Source organism: Poecilia mexicana, unplaced genomic scaffold (assembly GCF_051168715.1).
Source record: "Poecilia mexicana isolate PSO_F unplaced genomic scaffold, ASM5116871v1 scaffold_19, whole genome shotgun sequence".
Lineage (NCBI taxonomy): Eukaryota > Metazoa > Chordata > Actinopteri > Cyprinodontiformes > Poeciliidae > Poecilia > Poecilia mexicana.
In genome coordinates this window covers 21,777,587-21,797,106 of record NW_028263388.1, presented here as the reverse complement: position 1 = coordinate 21,797,106, position 19,520 = coordinate 21,777,587, and the positions used below count along the sequence as shown (strand labels likewise).

At 39.5% G+C, this 19,520-nt stretch overlaps 1 protein-coding gene and 1 long non-coding RNA gene across 2 annotated transcripts in view; both read right to left on the bottom strand.

Annotated features, from left to right (window-relative positions):
• The window catches only part of LOC148153727 (uncharacterized), a 239,395-nt gene that overhangs the window by 87,870 nt on the left and 132,005 nt on the right, over positions 1 to 19,520 (bottom strand). The window lies entirely within an intron of this gene.
• Positions 1 to 19,520, bottom strand: part of nrg3b (neuregulin 3b) — a 122,349-nt gene that overhangs the window by 23,568 nt on the left and 79,261 nt on the right. The window contains exons 4-5 of the mRNA XM_088001027.1: positions 9,916 to 9,942; positions 5,341 to 5,443 (exon numbers count right to left, since the gene is read on the bottom strand). Of these exons, the coding sequence (XP_087857153.1) occupies positions 5,341 to 5,443; positions 9,916 to 9,942 (130 nt within the window). The remainder of the gene's footprint in view (positions 1 to 5,340; positions 5,444 to 9,915; positions 9,943 to 19,520) is intronic.

The window sequence follows — 19,520 nt, the reverse complement described above, 5'->3', positions numbered from 1 at the left end:
AAGTATTTGATCCCTTTCAGATTTCATCAGTTTGTTTGTTTTTGTGCCCGTAAATGCAGTCCAGTTAATACCTGCCTAAAAGTTATTTTTAAAAAAGCATTTTCAATTTAACAGACACACCTGATAAGATTGTATATTCTAATTTATTGAATATATATTTGTATATATCTCTTCAGCATGAAATGCTCATACAACAATGTCAATCAGGATTGATTAGAGCCCTAGACATGTGTGTCAGTGAACTTTAACTGTGTTTGTTGATCATTCATTTTGCAGCACTAACATTTGAAAGCGAAAACCAGAAAATACCAGCAACAGCATAAGGCATCCTGGCATCGTGGAAAGACCCAGACGCTAATGGCGGATAACTTCCACATCTGATGACATTCTGACACTGCGATCACATTTATTTACGCAAACCTTTCACTGGGATTGCACGCTTCAATGTTAATTTATTCACCCTAACCACCCCGCATGCAATTTAATGCCCTAAACTGACACTCAAAAAGGGTAGATAGAAGGTAAGCGGCACGCGCCTGCAGTGGCATGTTATTTAATACGCTTAGATCGTGTAATCGTGCCATTTAATGATTAAGAAGTCTTCTGACAATCGACGACTTTTGCGACAACACGGCATGACAACATTCGTTTGAGGCCGGATGTCTGCGAGCGCCGTCAAAGGTCAAAGCTACAAAGTGAGCATGAGCGAGATATGTCACTCTGGCTTTCCCTTCCAGACCTGCAGCTGGAGGGTTTGATGGTAGAGTGGGGACAGCTTTAAGAGAGATGTGTTGCTCAAGGAAAAATTTAATCAAGGAAGTGTAGCGTGAAACATCCATTACATGGCTGTATGATATTATTCTATTAAAAGAATAAAAGAAACAAGGCCAAAAACAGACACTGGATCATGTCTATACAGTGGAAAGCTAGAGGTGACAGTGTGGTGATACATATAAGGTAAAATCCTCTTTGGACAGGTGTTAATTGATCCATCTGCAAATCTGTTGCATGCTATTTCTTACTTTGACACTAACCAACAGTTGTCTATGAGACTAATGCCTGTCATTGTGATATGTAGCGTACGTTTTCTTTTCTCTCTGTGTTTTTGTCATCTATTTAAAATGCTACTTTTTCAAATACGCCCAACTGATTGGATTACATTACAGGTGCAGCCTGTTTTCAATGAGCCTGGAAAATAGAGCGTTAGCTACTGTGAGACTGCAACCTGCACCAACTTGGAGAGCAATCTGAAGCCTGACTCATTGTCATAATTGGAGCCATTTAAGGTCTCACTTTTGTCTTGCTTAAGCTCCAGCTGTTCTTGTCTCACCTGATTCACTTGTATTAACTTTCAATAGCTGTCATGCATCTTACTTGCTTTCCTTCAGTGTGTTTTTTAGTTGAATTTTAACTACACGTTTAGGTTAGAATCAAATTAAAGTTGGATTTTCTCTGTGATAGATTAATGCTCCGTTTGTAATGATGTAAACATCATCCTCTTTTCAATGTCTCTCCTCCATACGAAATATACTTGACCCAGCGTTTCTGTATTAAACAGTTTACTTCCTGGACAAAGTATGTTTGCAAAACTACCACTGCCATTTGTTTTTGTGTACTCTGTATTCCTCCCTGGTACAGGAAGCAGCTCTGGCCCAGTGCATCTGTGCTTAGCCATGTTTGTTTCCTGGACAAGGCCACAGACAGAGCTACAGCTGTCATTAGCCATACCTTTCTTTCCCATAGAAAATACCCCAGGAGTTTCTGAATATACCAACATTTTTTTATTTTGCTACACTATCCTACAATCAGACCTACTGTGCCTATTTTAACTCTATGTATTCCTTTGTTGTTTCCTATAGAAAGTTAAACGGGACCAGTGCATCAGTGCACACTTCCATTTCTTTTTCTTTGCCACAGAAAGTACCCCCTTGCTTCCATGTTTAGCTATGTATGATTTCTGGAAACAGAGCTATTGGTGCCATCAACTCTGTGCGCTCCTTTACCCATCTCTTTTACACAGCTTTTCCTTTCCACAAGATGCATCCCTGAGCCTGTGCTTCAGTTTGTTCTTTGTCCTTTCCTAGCTACTCGCTTGGTTTTAATGGAGGTCTCCTACTGCTATAAGTGAGGTGTTTTTTTTTCCTCTGTTGCCACTTGCTCTCACAGGAGGAGGGATTGCATTCATGTCAACCACTTTATTCAGTCAGATAAGGCTCCGCATAATGTCAGTTGTTACAGAAATTTTTAACAACTGACATTACAGAAACTACTGAACATAACTCTTTTGCTTAATTGCACTAGAATGTGTGTATGATCTACATTCAATGACATATTCTGATTGGAATCAATTGACATAATCTCACTATATTAGACATAATTTTAATTCTATTCATTTGTACATGAAATAAAGAGTTCAAAACAGACTGAATCAACTATTTATAAATATTTAAAAGCAGCTGACTGAAGCATATGCAAACAATAACAAACCTTACTGCTACATATTTACAAGGACTTATGCAAAGACCTATGTTTAGGAAGTAATTAGCCTAATTAAATTAGATGAAAGCAGAGCATGTAACAGGGGAGAAGTAAAACACATATTTATTGTTGTGTCTGTTTGAATTAAAGCATGTTCAGCAAGTCCACAGCTTAGTGCATCATACTGCATAAATTATACATGGCATCCTGCTAAATGAACTCCACTTAGTAATAAATCTACAACTGCTGATGGTTTTTTGGTACACATCCAAACTATCTCAGGCATTCAAACAAATGCATTTAACATATCAACATCTGTAAGCTCGCACAACAGAGTTCTGGCTACAGGTTTACGTGGACTCATGAGTGCAAACGTTTGTTTATTTTACGATCTTGAATGTTTATGAGAATCGTTCTTATGACCAGGCAGATTGACAGTAAAACAAATAACTTCAATGAATTTTAAAAAATTACTGGATGCATAAATTTGAATGCACTGTAGATATTTTCTAATCTATCCAGGTTAAAATGTAAACATGTAGCCCCATTAATTAAAGCAGTCGTGGCCGTGTCTTTGGTCTCATTTGACCACAAAACAATTCTCTGGTCGTTAGCTGCACATTTCAGTTGAGCTTTCATGTCTCACTGTGGAAACACCTGTTCTTTTTCCCTCTTGGTTCGCACCTTCTAAGTCTATAGTGATGTAAAATTTGCCTCATACACAACAGTGCGAATGGTGTTCCAGTTTCCAGCTTGAGCCTTAGTGATTCTTGTAGACGTTTCAATTAAAGATGACACTCTGTGCAAGGAAAATGCCCCCAACAAATATCAAAACAACGTTTAAATGAATGGTTTTCTGAATGGCCTCCCCACAGTCCTGACCTCCACACTATTGGAAATATGTAGTCTTATACTCTAAAGCTGGAAATGTACCAGACACCAATAATTTTAAATGAACTCCAACAAGTGTGCCAACAAGGATGGTCAAATTTCCAATCAGAGGCATGAAATAAAGGCACAACTTTCTATGGGGCAGTTTTCCAAATAAAAGTATAAGCCTTTTTGTAAAATTTGGATGCACTGAAGATTATGTAAACATGATCTCATCCTGGATAAATAACTGTTCAATCCATCATTAAAAATCTCTGAATTATTAGGACATTAATGCTGCTGATGAATATGTGTTAACCTCTGATCAGAATTGTGTGTAGGAGATATTTTCGTCTCGGCAGCACAGCTCTCATAAAATCAAGATAAATACCTTTCTCGTGGTTAATCTCCTCTGTGACACGGTGTAACAAATTAAATTTTTCTCCTTTACTGAAGAACAGAATAAACTTCAGCATTAAGAAGAAAATCCATTTATCCCGGCTCCACAACCCTGCAACATTCAAGTCAAAGGGAACCAGTTTAGCAGGATATGTGGGTTTAGATCGTTTGCAGTACATTAAACCTCCTGGTGAGCTGCTGGTCACACTGACCAATAGGGCAATGTGCTACTTAGAGCTCTGCTGTGCTGAAGCAAAGAAAATAGAGGAAAACACTTCAGTTTATCACAACCAATTTAATCAACATGGCCTCTGTGAGGAATTCCTTCATTCTCTGCCGTTTACCTTGCCTTCTGTACATTTCTTCACTGTCTTATCGGCTGCAAGGTTGAGTTTAGTGGTGTGTTTGTATGTTTAGTGGTAGCCTACCATTGCACTCACATTTACATACTCTTCAGAAAAATAGTCTGAAGACTATTACCATTATGGTGAGGTATTTCACATTGTTTTTTAATGTTTTTTTTTTAAGTGGAAGGCAAATCAACTTGGCATGCCTTTTTATTTAGTCTCCATTAGTCAGTCCTGTGCAGACGCAGTCTTGGCTGTGATTAAAGCTGTTGTAATTTGAGGGAATGTTTCTACCTGCTTTGTGCATCTGAACTGGCCACAGATCAACTGGATATAGATGCGAACATTAACTGGGATGTTCTAAAACATAAAAATGCTTCATTCTACTCCATTGCATTGTTGCTCTACGTGTAGTCCAGGTTTTTCATAGAAACCTTGAAAGGTTTTCTTCCAGAACTGCCCTCTAGAAAAGAATCCCCACCGCTTGACGATGCCACTACCTCACCATGATGGTAAGCTGTTTAGTGTTATTTACATTTTTTAGTTTTCAACAATGCAATGTGTTTTGTTTGCATTGCACACCAAAAACTCCATCTGGATTTATGTTGAGATTAGATTACACAAAAGTGGAGAGAAACTTCTTAGTGCCTCGTAAAGACAAATTCAATTCAATTAAACCTTTATGCAGAGTCTAAATGATCCAAAAACTTGTTATAGCCATGCTTAATACAAATACAGTATAACCCACACTAAAAACAAATATTAGTCGGGACAAAAGACACATAGTTAATGTATCTTTTTTCCACACATCAAAATTATGCACCAATTTGTTTTGGTCTACCTCATAAGATTTTAATCAAATAAATTTAAATTTGTGGTGTTGACATAATACGATGTGAAAAAAAAGGTTAAAGGATGGGAACACTTTCACAAAGCTCACTACAGACATGCTTTTGTCACGTTTCTGTGTTTAGGACTCCCTTGTATCCTCAGCAGTGTACTTCGCTCTATGCAAAGCGTAAGTGACAGACCTGCTTGCTATAACCACTTCACAGATAAATCTTACATGAGTATCTGTCCCAAATGCATCCCACACAATTTGGATTTGTTGCTTAACTTAAAAAAAAATATATAAAAATCCTCCAGCTGACTCACACGTTGGGCTCCGTGCCATGAGAATAAAGTGCCTCTTTCTGCACAGCTCGGGGCTTATTCTGCTAATGTGGTTCTGGCTGGAATCACTCACTTGTTGCGGCGGTAGAGAGCCATGCATGCCACTCCGAGAAGACAGATCCCCGAGGCAATGCTGAAGATGGACAGCACCTGCCTCTGGTAGGTGTCACCGCTCTCTGCGGAGAAGAGAGAGAATGAGATTTAGGACAATGAATATCCACTGTGACCCCAAGGAGTGCAAAACGGAAAGAAGATGCATTCTGAATTAACACACTAAGCACAGATGCACAGACGGCATGAAGCAACCAATGTTGCTGTCAGTTAACGTTAGTCTTTGAAGACTTGGACTAGGGGCATGGCAGATACAGGCAGGGCTCAGTGACATGTGATAACTGAAGTGTGATAATCATTTCCTTCAGAAAAACCCAGCAGGGAACACCAACGAGTCGCCTGCATGCGACAAATCCTCAGTAAGTGTGTGTCTGTGTGTGTGTGTGTGTGTGTGTGTGCGTGGGTGTGTGTGTGTGTGTGTGTGCATGAGAGTGCATCGTCTGCGTTTGTGCTTCAGCTTTCCAAGACTGATGGCGACAGGGAATTAGTAGCAAATGAATGCCCCCGGAGCTCCCTGTCAGACCTCTGCTCATCAGAAGCAGAGTCGTGAGGTCAGAAGTGCCAGGGACAAGTGGCAATTGATCCCAGCAGATATCACTCTGTACAGCTACACTGCTTACCACAGCGAATAATGCTGGATTGAAAGTGGTGCATGGTTTGGGCTCTTTAAATGCCTCATGTCTTGAGATGAAGATGCCCGCAATGCACAGCCTTAAAGGCGCTACATCACAAATCTACCAGCGTCGCTGAAAACCAGGTGTAATTCTCTGTCCTGCGGTTCGTAACACCGGCTCCCGTACAAGAAATTACAAACAATAAACCCGTTGTGTCCGATTTATGACTTCAACACACTGACTACTGCAGGAATAGGTGCAGGAAAAAGAAATCCATGAAACCTTTTCATGACCCTTCACTGTGGCTCCTGATGCTGTCAACACAGAGCTGTCAGGGGAGGCCCTCATCTGTGCTCGCCTGTCCTACTTTTTCATCTTTCACACAAACAGAAATTTTACCTGTTTATGCTCAATACTAGTGTGCAATCATGCACTGCATGTTACAACATTTATATTCATTATGTTCCTCGGCGTGATATTGGTGCTGCATCAGTGAACCTCAAGCTGTACTCTCTCTTTTTTTTTTTTTTGCCACATCTGCCGCAGTGTCTACAACATGTTTTATGGGAGTTCAAACTTGAAGAAATTTACATCAAGTCCTGCAATGTCTGTGGGATATGTGTGTTGCTCATCATGTTGCTCATGTTTTGGTGTAAAATGCAGAGTGTTTTACAACCCAAGGACAGAGCAACTCAACTAAGGTGAGCAAATCTTTGACAGAGCACACACCGTGTACAACAAAAGTAAGAGACGTCATTATGTGGACATGTGCATATCATTTACGGAAATGTCTAAGCAGTACCACGTATTTGTACATGGAGTCTACGAGTTATTGTGTTACAAAAAGCTGTTATTTAAGCATGATGCTGCATATTTGGCCCTTTCGACATTTCATATTTTCCTAGTTTTTGTTGTGGTGCATCTGACTTTTAGGTGCAACAAAGTCATCTGCTGTTGGACATGTACCATATTTTAGGGAGTAAAGTAATTTGAATACATGAATAATCCGGTAAAAGAGAACACTGGTTAGAAATGTTATATTTTCTTCACACCTTTAATTAAGGAGATTCTAAAGTTCTCGCTGAAATATTCTCAGAACTTCTACAGCTTCGTTGAAGACACGTCCTTCTTTGATTTACTGTCTTACTGGAACAGCTCTTCCAGTCTGTGAAACAAGCAGTCTGCCAATGACTTTTGCTCAGATTTCTTTGTGTTTCTCTATATCCATCTTTCTCTGTGTACACTCTCCCTGTTTTTGCCACCATAAAATCATTCCCACAGCTGGATGCTGCTATCATCCTGTTTGCCTGGTGGCTTGGTATTAATGAGCCGGCGCTGAACGTCTAACATTCATTCAAATATACTGTCGAGAATTCGGGCTCTGTACAGTTCAGGTCCTGTTTCATCAGGGTTTCCTTTTAGCGCTCAAACTAATTCACATTCCTTTCATTAAAGTCCCAACTGACTCCCATGTACCTTTGGGTGAGTTATGGGGCCTGTCTGGCCACTCCACCATACATACTTAATTGGTGGAAAACTGAGCGTGTGTGTGACCTTAACTATGGAGTCACTTTGGTAGCAACCAGGTGGTTGCTAGCTATTGGTTTCCTGTCTTACCATTTGTCTCAAAACATAACATTTAACTGGACAGTAGCTGCTGTTGTTTCCAAACTTTAACTTTAAAAAAGAATTTCGACTGCAATCCCATCTCAGCGGTCCACACACAAATCTCTTGATTTTATTACTTTTTTTTTTTCACAAAGATTCTTTATAAGTGTGCCAAAGAATTGCGGAGAGGACTTGCAAACTTCTTTAGAAGAATATGAAGTCATACAGTTAACAGAAAAACAAATTCGGTTTAGTTTGATTATCTCTATGCTGTCACAATGCTTCCTGGCATTAAATCTTGCACAATATTTTTTCACAGATCATCCATCTCGTATGGTAGGACATAATAAAAGTTACAAAGGTACAACAATCTGGTAACCTGTCATGTTGACCACCAGTTTGGATGGCATCTCAGTATTCAATTGAATTTGTGGCAATTCAGTCAATATGGTGGTGTTGTTTCCTATAGCCTGAACAGCAATCCCAAGCAGAGGTCAAGAGGTCACTCAAAACTTCAATGCTAAAGGACTGGAAGCTATATCTGTTTTCCAATATTGTGCTACATGGGAAAAAAAATGCATGAGCATAAAATGCCAGTTATTTAACTTTACCACACCACAGCAGTGCTGCTATGACACTTCTGATAGTCTGAGCCTTCATCGCCTGCTTGACTTCCAGCTCATTCCTCAGTGTTTCCAGCGTGGCATCAAATGCCCTGTTTTTAAGAAATAAACAGCAGGAGATACCGTGGCCTAAATGTAACATTTGCATCTCAGAGCTCCTGCGAACCCTCCGGCCTTCGCCATCAATGGAATGATCTCTCAATGGCTGGACATGTGAAACACAGGGAATGTCTCTCCCTGCTGCTGCATCATCAGTGCTCATGCGGAGCGCCACCTGAGACCAACCTCTGTCTCATTTTTTTGATGGATGAAATAGGCTTTTCTGAAATAGGAACAGAAAAAAAAACCCCAGCTGTCTACAGAGCTGTGTTGAATGGCTGTAAGGAAAAACCCTGATATGCAGTCTGTACATAAAGCCATTACAGGTCTTTCATGCTGGATGCCTACGAGGCACTCTTGAAATTAGATGTGAGAGCATGTTAGGGAACGGAACAAAGGGAACAGCCCTAGCTGGCTAAACTATGTTGTACTGACACAAAGACAAGACAATCCCGTATGGCCAGCAATACCACAACAGCCACTTTACATTTGGCTTTGATGAAAGTGCATAATGAAGGCTGTGCTAAAGTATCCATGACAAAATGGGGTATTCAGCCCAAAATACATCAGAGTGAACCAGTGAGACATGTGAAGCTCAAGCGGCTGGACTAAAGAGTACAAGAAAATCATATTTAGAGTTTTTCCATCCTACATCAAACATGGCTATGCTTCACACCAGCACACACAGATCTGTGGGTACTTACACAGCCAGTACCCAAAGATCCACCAGTAATGCTGAAGAGGAATCAGGTTATAATGCATGCTGTTTCTCTTGAAAAATCCTCTATCACTGATCAGTCTTGGATGCATTCCCTGTAGTATATTTACTAACCTGCAGGAGGATTCTGAACTTATTTCTTCCCTGTATTGAAAATTGCTGATCTGAGGAAGATTGTGTGCAGAGCTGGCTTTTTCTTCTGCTTTCTGGATCAAGTGTGTGACATGACAGATGTGCAATACCTATGTAAATCTATATATGTATATGTTTGGTTTTATGTATCAAAAGCAAGGCAAAGAGCAAAGAAAGTGTACTGACTGCATAAAATAAAGAAAGTCTGGCAACGTGTGTATGCATCAGTTTTTATTTCTTTTACATCATAATTTGTCAGATGACCATGTGCAAGGTGTAGAGATAAAACAATTTCAGTAAGTTTTTTTTTCACTTCTTCAAATATCTTTTGTTGACTTTTTGAGTATTAAATCCTTTTTTTTCCCCCCATTGCAAGTATAAGACATATCCCATAAAGCTGGCAGTCTGTCCACTGTTTTAACTTTCTGAAATTGATGCCTAAATGAATCTTCAAACATATGGAAGATGAGTAAACAAAGCACGGTGCCGTTTGTCTTAGCTCCATGCTCATTAAATCACTCTTCCCCTAACAGCTCAGTTCTTCATGCAGACAGAATGCACCTAATTTTCCGCCACAGTGTTGCCATAGCAACTGGCCCACATTAATTTATCCAAGGTGAGCGGCCTTGTTGCGCCGGACTGTGTTTTGTATGAGCCTTTTCGCAGATGTGAGGCACATGAAAGACTAAGCACTCTGCAAAGTCGATGGGACAAAAAAAAAGAAAAAAAAAAAGTTGTCTCACCCATGAACTCAATCCCAAGTTCGTCCGCTGCTCCAACGGAGGTCAAACCGTAAACAGGGTGAACAGAGATATGGAGAGAGAGAGAGAGAGAGAGAGACAGAGAGAACAAAAAAACTGTTACTACAAGTTTGAATCAACTGTATTCAATTAAACCATTCCTTCCCCGGAAATTATTTCCAGGAACCTCCACAGCAATAGTCTGGTTAGCCGTAATCTGTTAGCCATGGTCTGCTGCATTTCCACTAAGGTCTGTGGACAGGGTAGCAATGGCCAATTAAGAGTAGTGACGTATGCCGTTTCTCGACAGCGCTGCACTGCTGTAGTCTTGCTGCCTCTGAGTTTCTTATAGGGGACCTACCATGCTTCCTTGAACAAGTAAGGAGCTATACAAAACATGTTCATTACCTTTTTTTCACAAAATTATTCTCTGATAATAAAATTCCACTGTGCTCAGTTCAGCCTATCGTGAGCTCTTTTCAGAATGAGCTGTTTTAGGGCTTCTTGTCAATTTAAATCCCAATAAGCTGCTGCTGGCCACACACCCCAACTCAACATTTTACATTCACTTTTCACATGTGAAAATGGCTGCAAACAATTGTACAACAGTACATCTTTTACCATGAGCCAGACCCAGAAGCAGAGAAAGTAGAGCCTCCTGCACAACCATCAGGGATGCACCAATCTGAATGGTGACTCAACAACTAAACAGCCATTGAGCAACATGCAGAAAGCTAATGAGCTGGAGCTGGGGCTGGGGCTGGGGCTCATCTGGGGTTGCTAAGTAACAGGGCAGTGACCTAATAACCAGGAGTGTTTTGAAATGGCTCGTTTTCCAGAAACCAGAAAACAGCAACATGTTGCCAGAAAATGGCCAGGTGGTTTTAAGAAGTGCTTGAACTCTTCATAGAAGCAGTAAAGGTTCAAAAGAAAGTATTAATAATGCAAAAAGTGGATTTTACATAATAATAAGTCATAATACATAACATAATATTACATAAGTCAAATTTAAAAGCACAAAAAATACAAAGTCAACTACAGCACAGTCTGCTATAACCTGACCATTTGTTAATGTTGAATTGTGAAGTCAGAATGCTTGTTATCATTTGCAAATGCAGCATTTTGACTTTAATTCATGCAGCTGTAACCAGCTAAGGACACGGCACCTGCAATGGTAAAAAAGAAATAAAAAAAATAAATAAATAAATAAATACAATAATGGGACAACAAAACAGTGATTTCAGACCAAAAAAGTGGTTTCAGAGCAGGTTCATTCTAACACTCACAATAACAATACAAGCAATCTTTTGAAATGTGGAAGAGATTTTCTATTAAACCAAGGATCAACAAGATGTTGTATTTTTCTCCATTGTAGTGCAGTGGAGCCAAAATGCTATTTTCATGGAGTAATACAAGAACGCAGGGTCATTGTCAACTGACTGAACCTTCAACACTATTCAGTCCGTGAAAGGATAACTATTTTCTTCTATGAAATCATTAAGTGCCATGGTAAACATACTGCATTGACAGTTTTGGGAATTAACACCATTGCCATTTCAATGAGTAACACATTTCCCAGACACTGACATTGTTCCTCAGAACAAACATGCTGGGAAAAAAATCCAACAGCAATGGTTTGAAAGTCTGAAATCTTTTTTTTAATGAAAGCTTTGACCCTGTGCTGCAGTAGATGTTGCTGAATGTGGTGATTAAAAGTTAATGTTGCTTTAAAATGTAACCACAGTAAAACAAGCTGAGGTTATTGGTGAGAGGCCAGATTTGACTGTTGTGTTTGCAAACAAAATGCTGAATCTCATATTTTAGGAGTACCCATACCCTCTACCACCTAATTCAGGTCAGGATTACAATATTCAATGACAACGCACAAACCTTATTGTCTATATGTAAATGTATTATTGTTTTTGTGTGTTTGCTCTTGTGGAACAATGAATTTTCTTTCTTTTTTTTTTTTTTTTTTTTTTACAGAGGAACACAATGCAATCTGATTCTTGAAAGAATAATGGCGCTAAACAAATTATTAAATTGATGTGATGAATTGTGATGGTAACACATTCTATATATATTTTTTTATCCTTAATAAAGATAGATAATTGTCAGGTCATACATATCAATAAATTCCACAGCAGATATCAGAATGGCCAATAATAGCAAAAACTAAATGCTAACAGAGAAAACATTTACATTTGTATCCTTCGTATTTTTAAGCATGAACAAATCTTTCCCCTTGTCCCTCCCTTGACTCCACAGAGACAACTGTGGTGTCAACAACTGAGATACCCCAAGCAGGAAAACTTAGGATGAACTGACTCTGATACCTGAGAAAGGTTTTTGCAGCCAAAATGCTAAAACCTCGCTGCTCAGAATTTGTCTTATAGGTACAGGCGTGTGTTGCAAACCCACCATAAACTTCTTTTGACAACTTTCTCCCAAATGGCTTTTTCTTTCGCACTTTGTAATGAGCCAGCAAGCCCCCAAAATATGCTTAAAATGCTTCAGCATGATCCTCTGAATTCCCCAGCCTGCAGTAGCCTTAAATGAAGACAGAAACCAGCAGAGATAACGGTGAGGGGGTTGCATAGGGGGGGAGAAGATTAGGCCAGGGATCATGAAAATAAAAGTTAAAAATGACACATCATGCAGCTTTATGCCACTGATGCCTCTTTGCACAGGCCTTTTATATTGATTTGAGCCTGAGGCATTGCAGTAATTGTTCTCTTCACAAGCTGGCTGCTTCAGGATGGATCGCACTAAATTACGTTTACATACATGTGCATCCACAAGGCATGTAATGTTCTCGCCTACTATTCTTTGTCTGCAACAGATACCCTTTACACAAACACCTTTTGTCCCTATTCCCTCTGTCTCACTCTGTCAGACACACACAGTCTTTCTTTATGCAGCTAAGTCCTGTCCCACAATCCCCGTGCTGGGGAAACAGATAAAAGGGAGCACTCATGTTCTTCCCATCCTGACAGTCCCCCTTTTTTCATGTCACTGTAATGTAATCTTATTTAAATTAAAATGAAGCCCTCACTGGTAATTGCTTTTCCGACAGAGGTGGTCAGAGTTTTAAGTAGAGCGAGGCTTGCCAAGCTTTGACAGATTATGTGCCGCGTATGTTAAAAAGACCGCATATCAGAAAGAAAAATTTGGAAATCTTTTAGAGCTGTGAAATCTGAGCACAAGACAAATGGATATGCCACTGCATTGAAGTGTGGGATATTTTAAATGGTTCTTTTAAATACAACCGCTCAATTCTGAAACAGAATGACAGAAGCATAGTTATCAAAATTGAATGTGCTCAAAGCACACGTTTACTTCCAGAAATCATCACTAGGATGCTGTAGAAAAACCATTACTGTTATCATAAAATATGTATTCCTTATCAGTTGCAACAACAAACCCCTATATCTGCTAGAAGGAAGCATTATTCTGTCCAGAATGCATAATTTACAGCTGTAATTGAATTTCTGTATGATATAATAAATGGCCTAATTGTGAGCCAGGCCTTTAGCTGAAGTAGTTATCGGCCAATCTACCAACTTATTGACCGTGGATGAAACAGATAAGCGTTTAATGTATAAATATAAAATTGGAAATTACAAAAAAAACAAAAAAACAAATTACTTGTGGAAATGTAGATATCTAAATCTATTAAGAAGTGCTGCATTACTTTAGCTATTGCAGCTCAGAGGTCCTGCTGCATCAGTGCTAACAACAATGACACAAAACAAAGAAAATAAATTCTCCAACAATGATATGTAGTTGTCTGAACTCTTACAGATACAAAACTGAAAAGTGCGGAAAGCATTTGTATTCAGCTGCCTGGGTCATAACTTTATAAAGTCACCTCTTTGCTGCAGGTCTTGATAGAGTCTTGATACTCTGCCCATTCGTCATTGCAAAATTACCGGAGCTCAGTCAGATTGAATGGAGAGTGTTGGTGAGGTTTTAGTTTTAAGTCTTGCCACAGGTTTGTAGCTTTGTCAAGTCAGAGATCCGCCCTCCTGAGATGTAGGTTACCACAGGCTTCTCTAAATAATGCTCTCCCTGTCTGTCTGTTTAGGTGGACACAAATGTTTTGGTAGATCTGCGTTTGCGTCACACTCTTTTCATTTCTGAACAATGGATTGAACGACAAACCTTCAGAAGTTCAGGGATTACACTTTATCTCTCTATGACCTTTGGCTGGACCTTTCTACTTTGTCCCTTGGTCTTCCTGACACTTTCTGTTCTCCAACAAACCTCTGATGCTTTCACTTAACACCTATAATTACACTGACCGTAAATTAGACACAAATAGGCAACTGAATAAACATGCAGTCAACACTTTTCCTTTTTTATCATTGAAAATGCTTAAAACCATAAACATTTTTCATAGCAGTTCACCGTTTTGCAAAGCTTTATGGCAGTCACATAAAATCCCAACCACTTGACAAAATGTAAAAATAATCTTTTACTGTTGTAATGTATTACCACAGTGAATTACAGGTTGATTCATTCTAAATGTGCTCTAAATTTCTGTATATTGATTCACTGTGTTTAAAAATCCCATTAAGGGAAGGAATTATTCATCCCAAAATCACTACTGCCACACATTTTGCCATAGCTTAATCGCTCTATAAGGTAAATGTAACCCAAACATAACTTTCTGCTTCCATGTGGTGTAAATATGAGTTAGAAGGTCATTCCTCTTATAGCCACTGGCCAGTAGGCTGAACACACACGTCTATTTTGTCACCTCACACAAAGAGGAAGGTAAAAATATCTCCAAAGCTCACTGTTAGACAACTGCAGTAAAGTAAAGAGTGGCATCTTGGGGCCATGTCACCCATTAGACGGTATCTGAGTCGTACAAAAGGGTAAAAGTTAACTGCTTGAGAAAGCACCAGGACTGCACAATCTATAGAGAATGTGCAAGGAGGGACGCCCAAAGTTCCCTCTCTCTTTATGCTGTTTAAAACAGCAGAGATGTCAAACCTTTTATTTTCTGATATTTTTTTTCTCTCCGCTTTATAAATTAAATACGTTTAAGATATGCCACAAGTGTGTGATTGTTTTCTTGCAATAAAAGACCTATTCATTTTTTCTCAGCTCTACATAATTAGAGATGAACACTAAAAGTCTGACCAAATGCAAGTGAACAGATGAGTAAAGAAAGAAGTTTACAGGAGAAGGTAAATAAAACAGTTTTTCAGTCTTTATAAAACGGTGGTTCCATTTTCCTTCATCAGCTTCGAGGATTATTTTACGATTTCAGAAGGATTTATGACAACCTCCTAGATTCTACTCATGTCTAAAGCAGCTACGATCAATTAAACCTCAACAATGAATTTTTTTTTCCTCTGAGAAAATAAATGTAGATTTTACGGCACGATAAAAAACATAGCTGCATTTTTTTTTTTTTTTTTACACTATAGTAATCTATTCTTTCTATGTTGCAGGCACTTGGCAAGGCCATAGAGGTGAACACAGTATCATCCTGATGCTGCCTGATCGATATTGTCCATTCAACCCTTCCTTTTGCGATCGCCCTAGGCAACAACGGCCACCTCTTTTCTCTAAATCGCCTTCACTCTCGCGGCCTCAGCAGATGATGTCATTACAACGCTGATGCACGTCCCTTCCTCTGGCGCTGCCTTGACTGAGGAAATGCACCAATCATGATACGTGCGGCCTCTGAAATACATGGCAGTGGTAACTCAAATCACCCCGGGGAATCATTTGTGGCATCTCCGGGGAGCCTAGAGCAAGCTTGGAGACTACCTGTGCATCATGTGAAGCGCTTTTGGCTCGATTAGGAAGTAGCAAGCTGCAGGTGGAGAGACAATGAAAGGAGTGAATCAAATTCTTAATCCCCGTCCTCTTTTGGATGAGCAAGCAATTGATAAGTCTGTGTGTGCAGCTGAACTCAATGTCCTTTGTGGATTCTTACTCCAGGCTGAATATCAACAGGAGAAAAATGCTTCAAATTATTATTTTCTTCTCTACTAAGTAAAGCTAAAAACTCCCTGATGTTCTTCCTCTGCAGTCTCAAAGGTGCCCCCTCACCAGTGGCAAACTCCAAACCTACCCAGAGTTAAAAGAGAAATTTGTTCAGGTTGTTTACCAAGCACAAACTAAATTGCCGTCTTCCTGCCCTGCGATTCCTCCAATTAAAGACCCCATACTTCCTCCTTGTGCACAGACTTGTTAGACCCCGGTCCTCTCCTCCAAACTCATTTTCAGCTGAATTCAAAAGCCCTGGAGTCTTGGGAAGGGAGTGTCTTCCTCCTTTTGTCCCTGTGCTTCTGTGATGTGCACAGCAGTTTCTGTTCCTCACCCTTCTGTAAAGATGTGAGAATGACGGAGCGCCATTGGCCACAAAGCTGGTCCAGACTGCTCTTTTGAGTCTTTTTCCAGTCAATACAAAAGCAGGATAAGGGGCAAGGGAAGATTTGTGTCTGTGAGATGCTCATATATTGATTCAGAGAGAAAAAAAATAAAGCTAAAAGCCCAAACAGATGCGAGGAGAGAGAATTTTTTTCTCACTTCCCAGTATGATTTGTGTATAATTCCGCCTTTTCAACAAATAAAAAAAGTAAACTTTGCACATATGAAAGCAGACACACACACGGACACAATGAAATTAATTTCACTGGGGCCTCTTTTACTTGTATTTGTTGTTAGTGTGTGCATGTATGTGTATATCATTACATGATTTGGCTTTAGAAAGCCGGATTATCCCCCCAAACCCTCCATAATCTGGGTAAATTTTAGATCAGTCTCTGTCAACATAGATCCAAATAGGCCTCATTGCTCTTTAAAATCTTTGCTGTTTATCTTTTGGATTTTTGGTGAAAGCTGCTGTGCATAAATATGGACATTATTTTGTTTTGAGAAAACCATACACTCTAGTAAACAGCTCAGTTGGAATGAATTTACTGTAAATCCTGCCATTCTGGGAAGATTTTAGGTTTAGGAAATAACAGGCAAATTATAATATATTTTAAGGCTGACAATAATTTATGTATTTCTCTTCCATACCTGGACATGTTCTTATCTTACAACAGAAGATTGACACCAAAAATAATCAAAGGTGCAATTAATGAGCATAAAAAAAGAATAGAAAATGGCAGATCGATAATCCAAATTAAATGATAATTTTGCCATCCACAGCAAATGAATTGGTGTTTGTAACCAGAGCCCAGTTCTTTGGGTCATCCCCTCGGTTTCTTGGAATATGAAGGTGAAACAATAACTACCTGATACTATGTAAATTATTTGCTCGGCGCGCTTAATTATTGAATTCAGGTGTTTTAATTTTTTTCATTCCCAAAGGTCTATAGCATGCAGACTGCTCCAACAAGTATTTTATGGAAGAATGGGTCGGTTTCCAGGATGCTACTGGCAAATCCGTACTCCACCGTCAGCTGTTACTGGCATTATCAGAAAGAAGAAGCGATTGAGAACAACAGTAACTCAGCCACAAAGTGGTAGAGGTAAAAATCAGAGTCAATAGCTGCAGACCTCCAAATTTCATGTGACCTTCACATTAGCTCAAGAGCAGTGCACAGAGAGGGTATGTAATGGGTTTCCTGGGCAGCTGGAGTCGAGCCTTAGATTAACAAGTGCAATGCAGTGCATGGGATGCAGAGGTGTAAAGAACGCCACCTCTACACTGTACGGCAGATGTGTTCTCTGGAGGGATGAATCATGTCTCTTTCTCTTTCTCTCACAACCCAATGAAGGAGTCTTGGTTTTAGTGCAGAGAGGACTATGGAGCGGGGCTCTTTCTGATGGATTAAGCCCAGGTCTGTTGGTCCTACAGAAAAGGATCTAAAGCTTCAGAATAGGAAAATAATTGTCAAAAACAGCTTGTTGTTGCCCCCTTCATGTTCCAACATGACTGTGTGCAAGTGTACAAAGCAAAACCCATAAAGAACAAAGATGAACAAGTTTGGTTCAAACATCTAGACTAAAACAACAATTTGGAAACTTTTGGGATTCGTGAGGGTTAGGGAATGCAACAAGCCACAATTTACTGAAATGAGTGAGTACATGAGACCCCCTGTGAAAGGTTCAAACATTAATATGCACCAGGAAGCACAGTGGAAACCATCCAGACTGTAACCAGGGAAGATGTCTTATATCTACTTTTGGGCGTCCAGCCAATCAACTGCATTATTTTCGATGTAGCAAGATGGCGAATGAACAGACAAACAATCCCAATATCCAAACATACTTCCTTTAAACCACAAATACCAAATAACCAAAAGCTGTTTAGCAATATGGGCATGTGTTTGAAGGCATCGTTATTCTCTTTGTTTATTTAGACTTTAAAATGTTTAGTCAGTTTTTGTTTTTCAATCTACAACAAGACATTTGCACGGAAATGACTGAATAGTTTCACTATTCACAACATGCCACGTGATAAATCACAGCAATTAAAGCACAAAAACACAACACAACATAATGTGTTCAGAAATTTCTGTGCCTGTTAGCAGATAACAGGTTGCTAAAAAATAATTTAGGACTTCAGTGTGTATAAAAGCGACAATTTGCCTCGCTGACCACACCTCCTAAATGTGGTTGATGGCCTCCTAATAGCTGTTCCCATTGTTTTATGGGGCCACTGGATGAAAAGGTGGGTAATTACTGAATCAAACTAATCCAGCTGCAGCACACCACTAATAGAGTATCTGCTGCTATGGTGCGGATGCAGCTTTGTAACTCCTGGTTACTGCTGTTGTGTGGGAGAGTCGGTTTCTGTTATCTTGTATTTCCCACATGTAGATTAAATTTCAAACGATATGCAAAAGTGTTTATATTCCAAGCACTTTTTTTTTACGGACTTTTGTGTTTTTTATTAAGATTTTAGCAAAAAAGAAAGCAGCACATAATTGTGCATCCAAATAAATTGTCCCCATATGTGTCTGCGTTTGTTCACAAGAGCAACTAAGCTTTAGTTTTTGCTAAAAGAACATAAAAGCTCCCTAAGCCTGTTAAACAGGAGAACTGACATGCTCCTATAGAAGACAAAATGAGTCCCAGAGTGAAAATTGTGTGTCATGTGAGGGTATAAACATGCTTCGAGGCAATAGCTTGTGACCCCATTAATGGACTCTCAAAGGGCTTAGTGGAAGCAGAAAGCCATAGCACTCAAGTTTTCTCTCTGACTCTCTGAGTAAAGGAGCCAAGTCACTCCCTGAAACAGTGTGAGTTTGTGAAGTTCACGGCCCAGTGGGAGCGGCACAGGGCCCGAAGATTTCTCCTCTGTACATCTGACGTCTGCTGTGTTTCTTAACTACACCGCAGGGCTTTCACTAGGATATGGAGACTCTATGTGATGCCCAAGAACCATGGCTGTCAAACTGTGGGACAAGAACCACGTCTGGTATGTAGGTACTCTAGAAGCTTTGGTGTATATTATTTGTAAATACGAATGAATCAACTAATCAGATCTAATAAGTAAATTCAGAAGTAAATGAATCAAAATAGAATAACACAAATTATTTGTGTTTTCCAAGCTGAAAAACAAGTGACTAGGTGGCTGATTTGATCAGACCATTACTGTTAACACTGCAAGCTAATACAAATTTATTCTC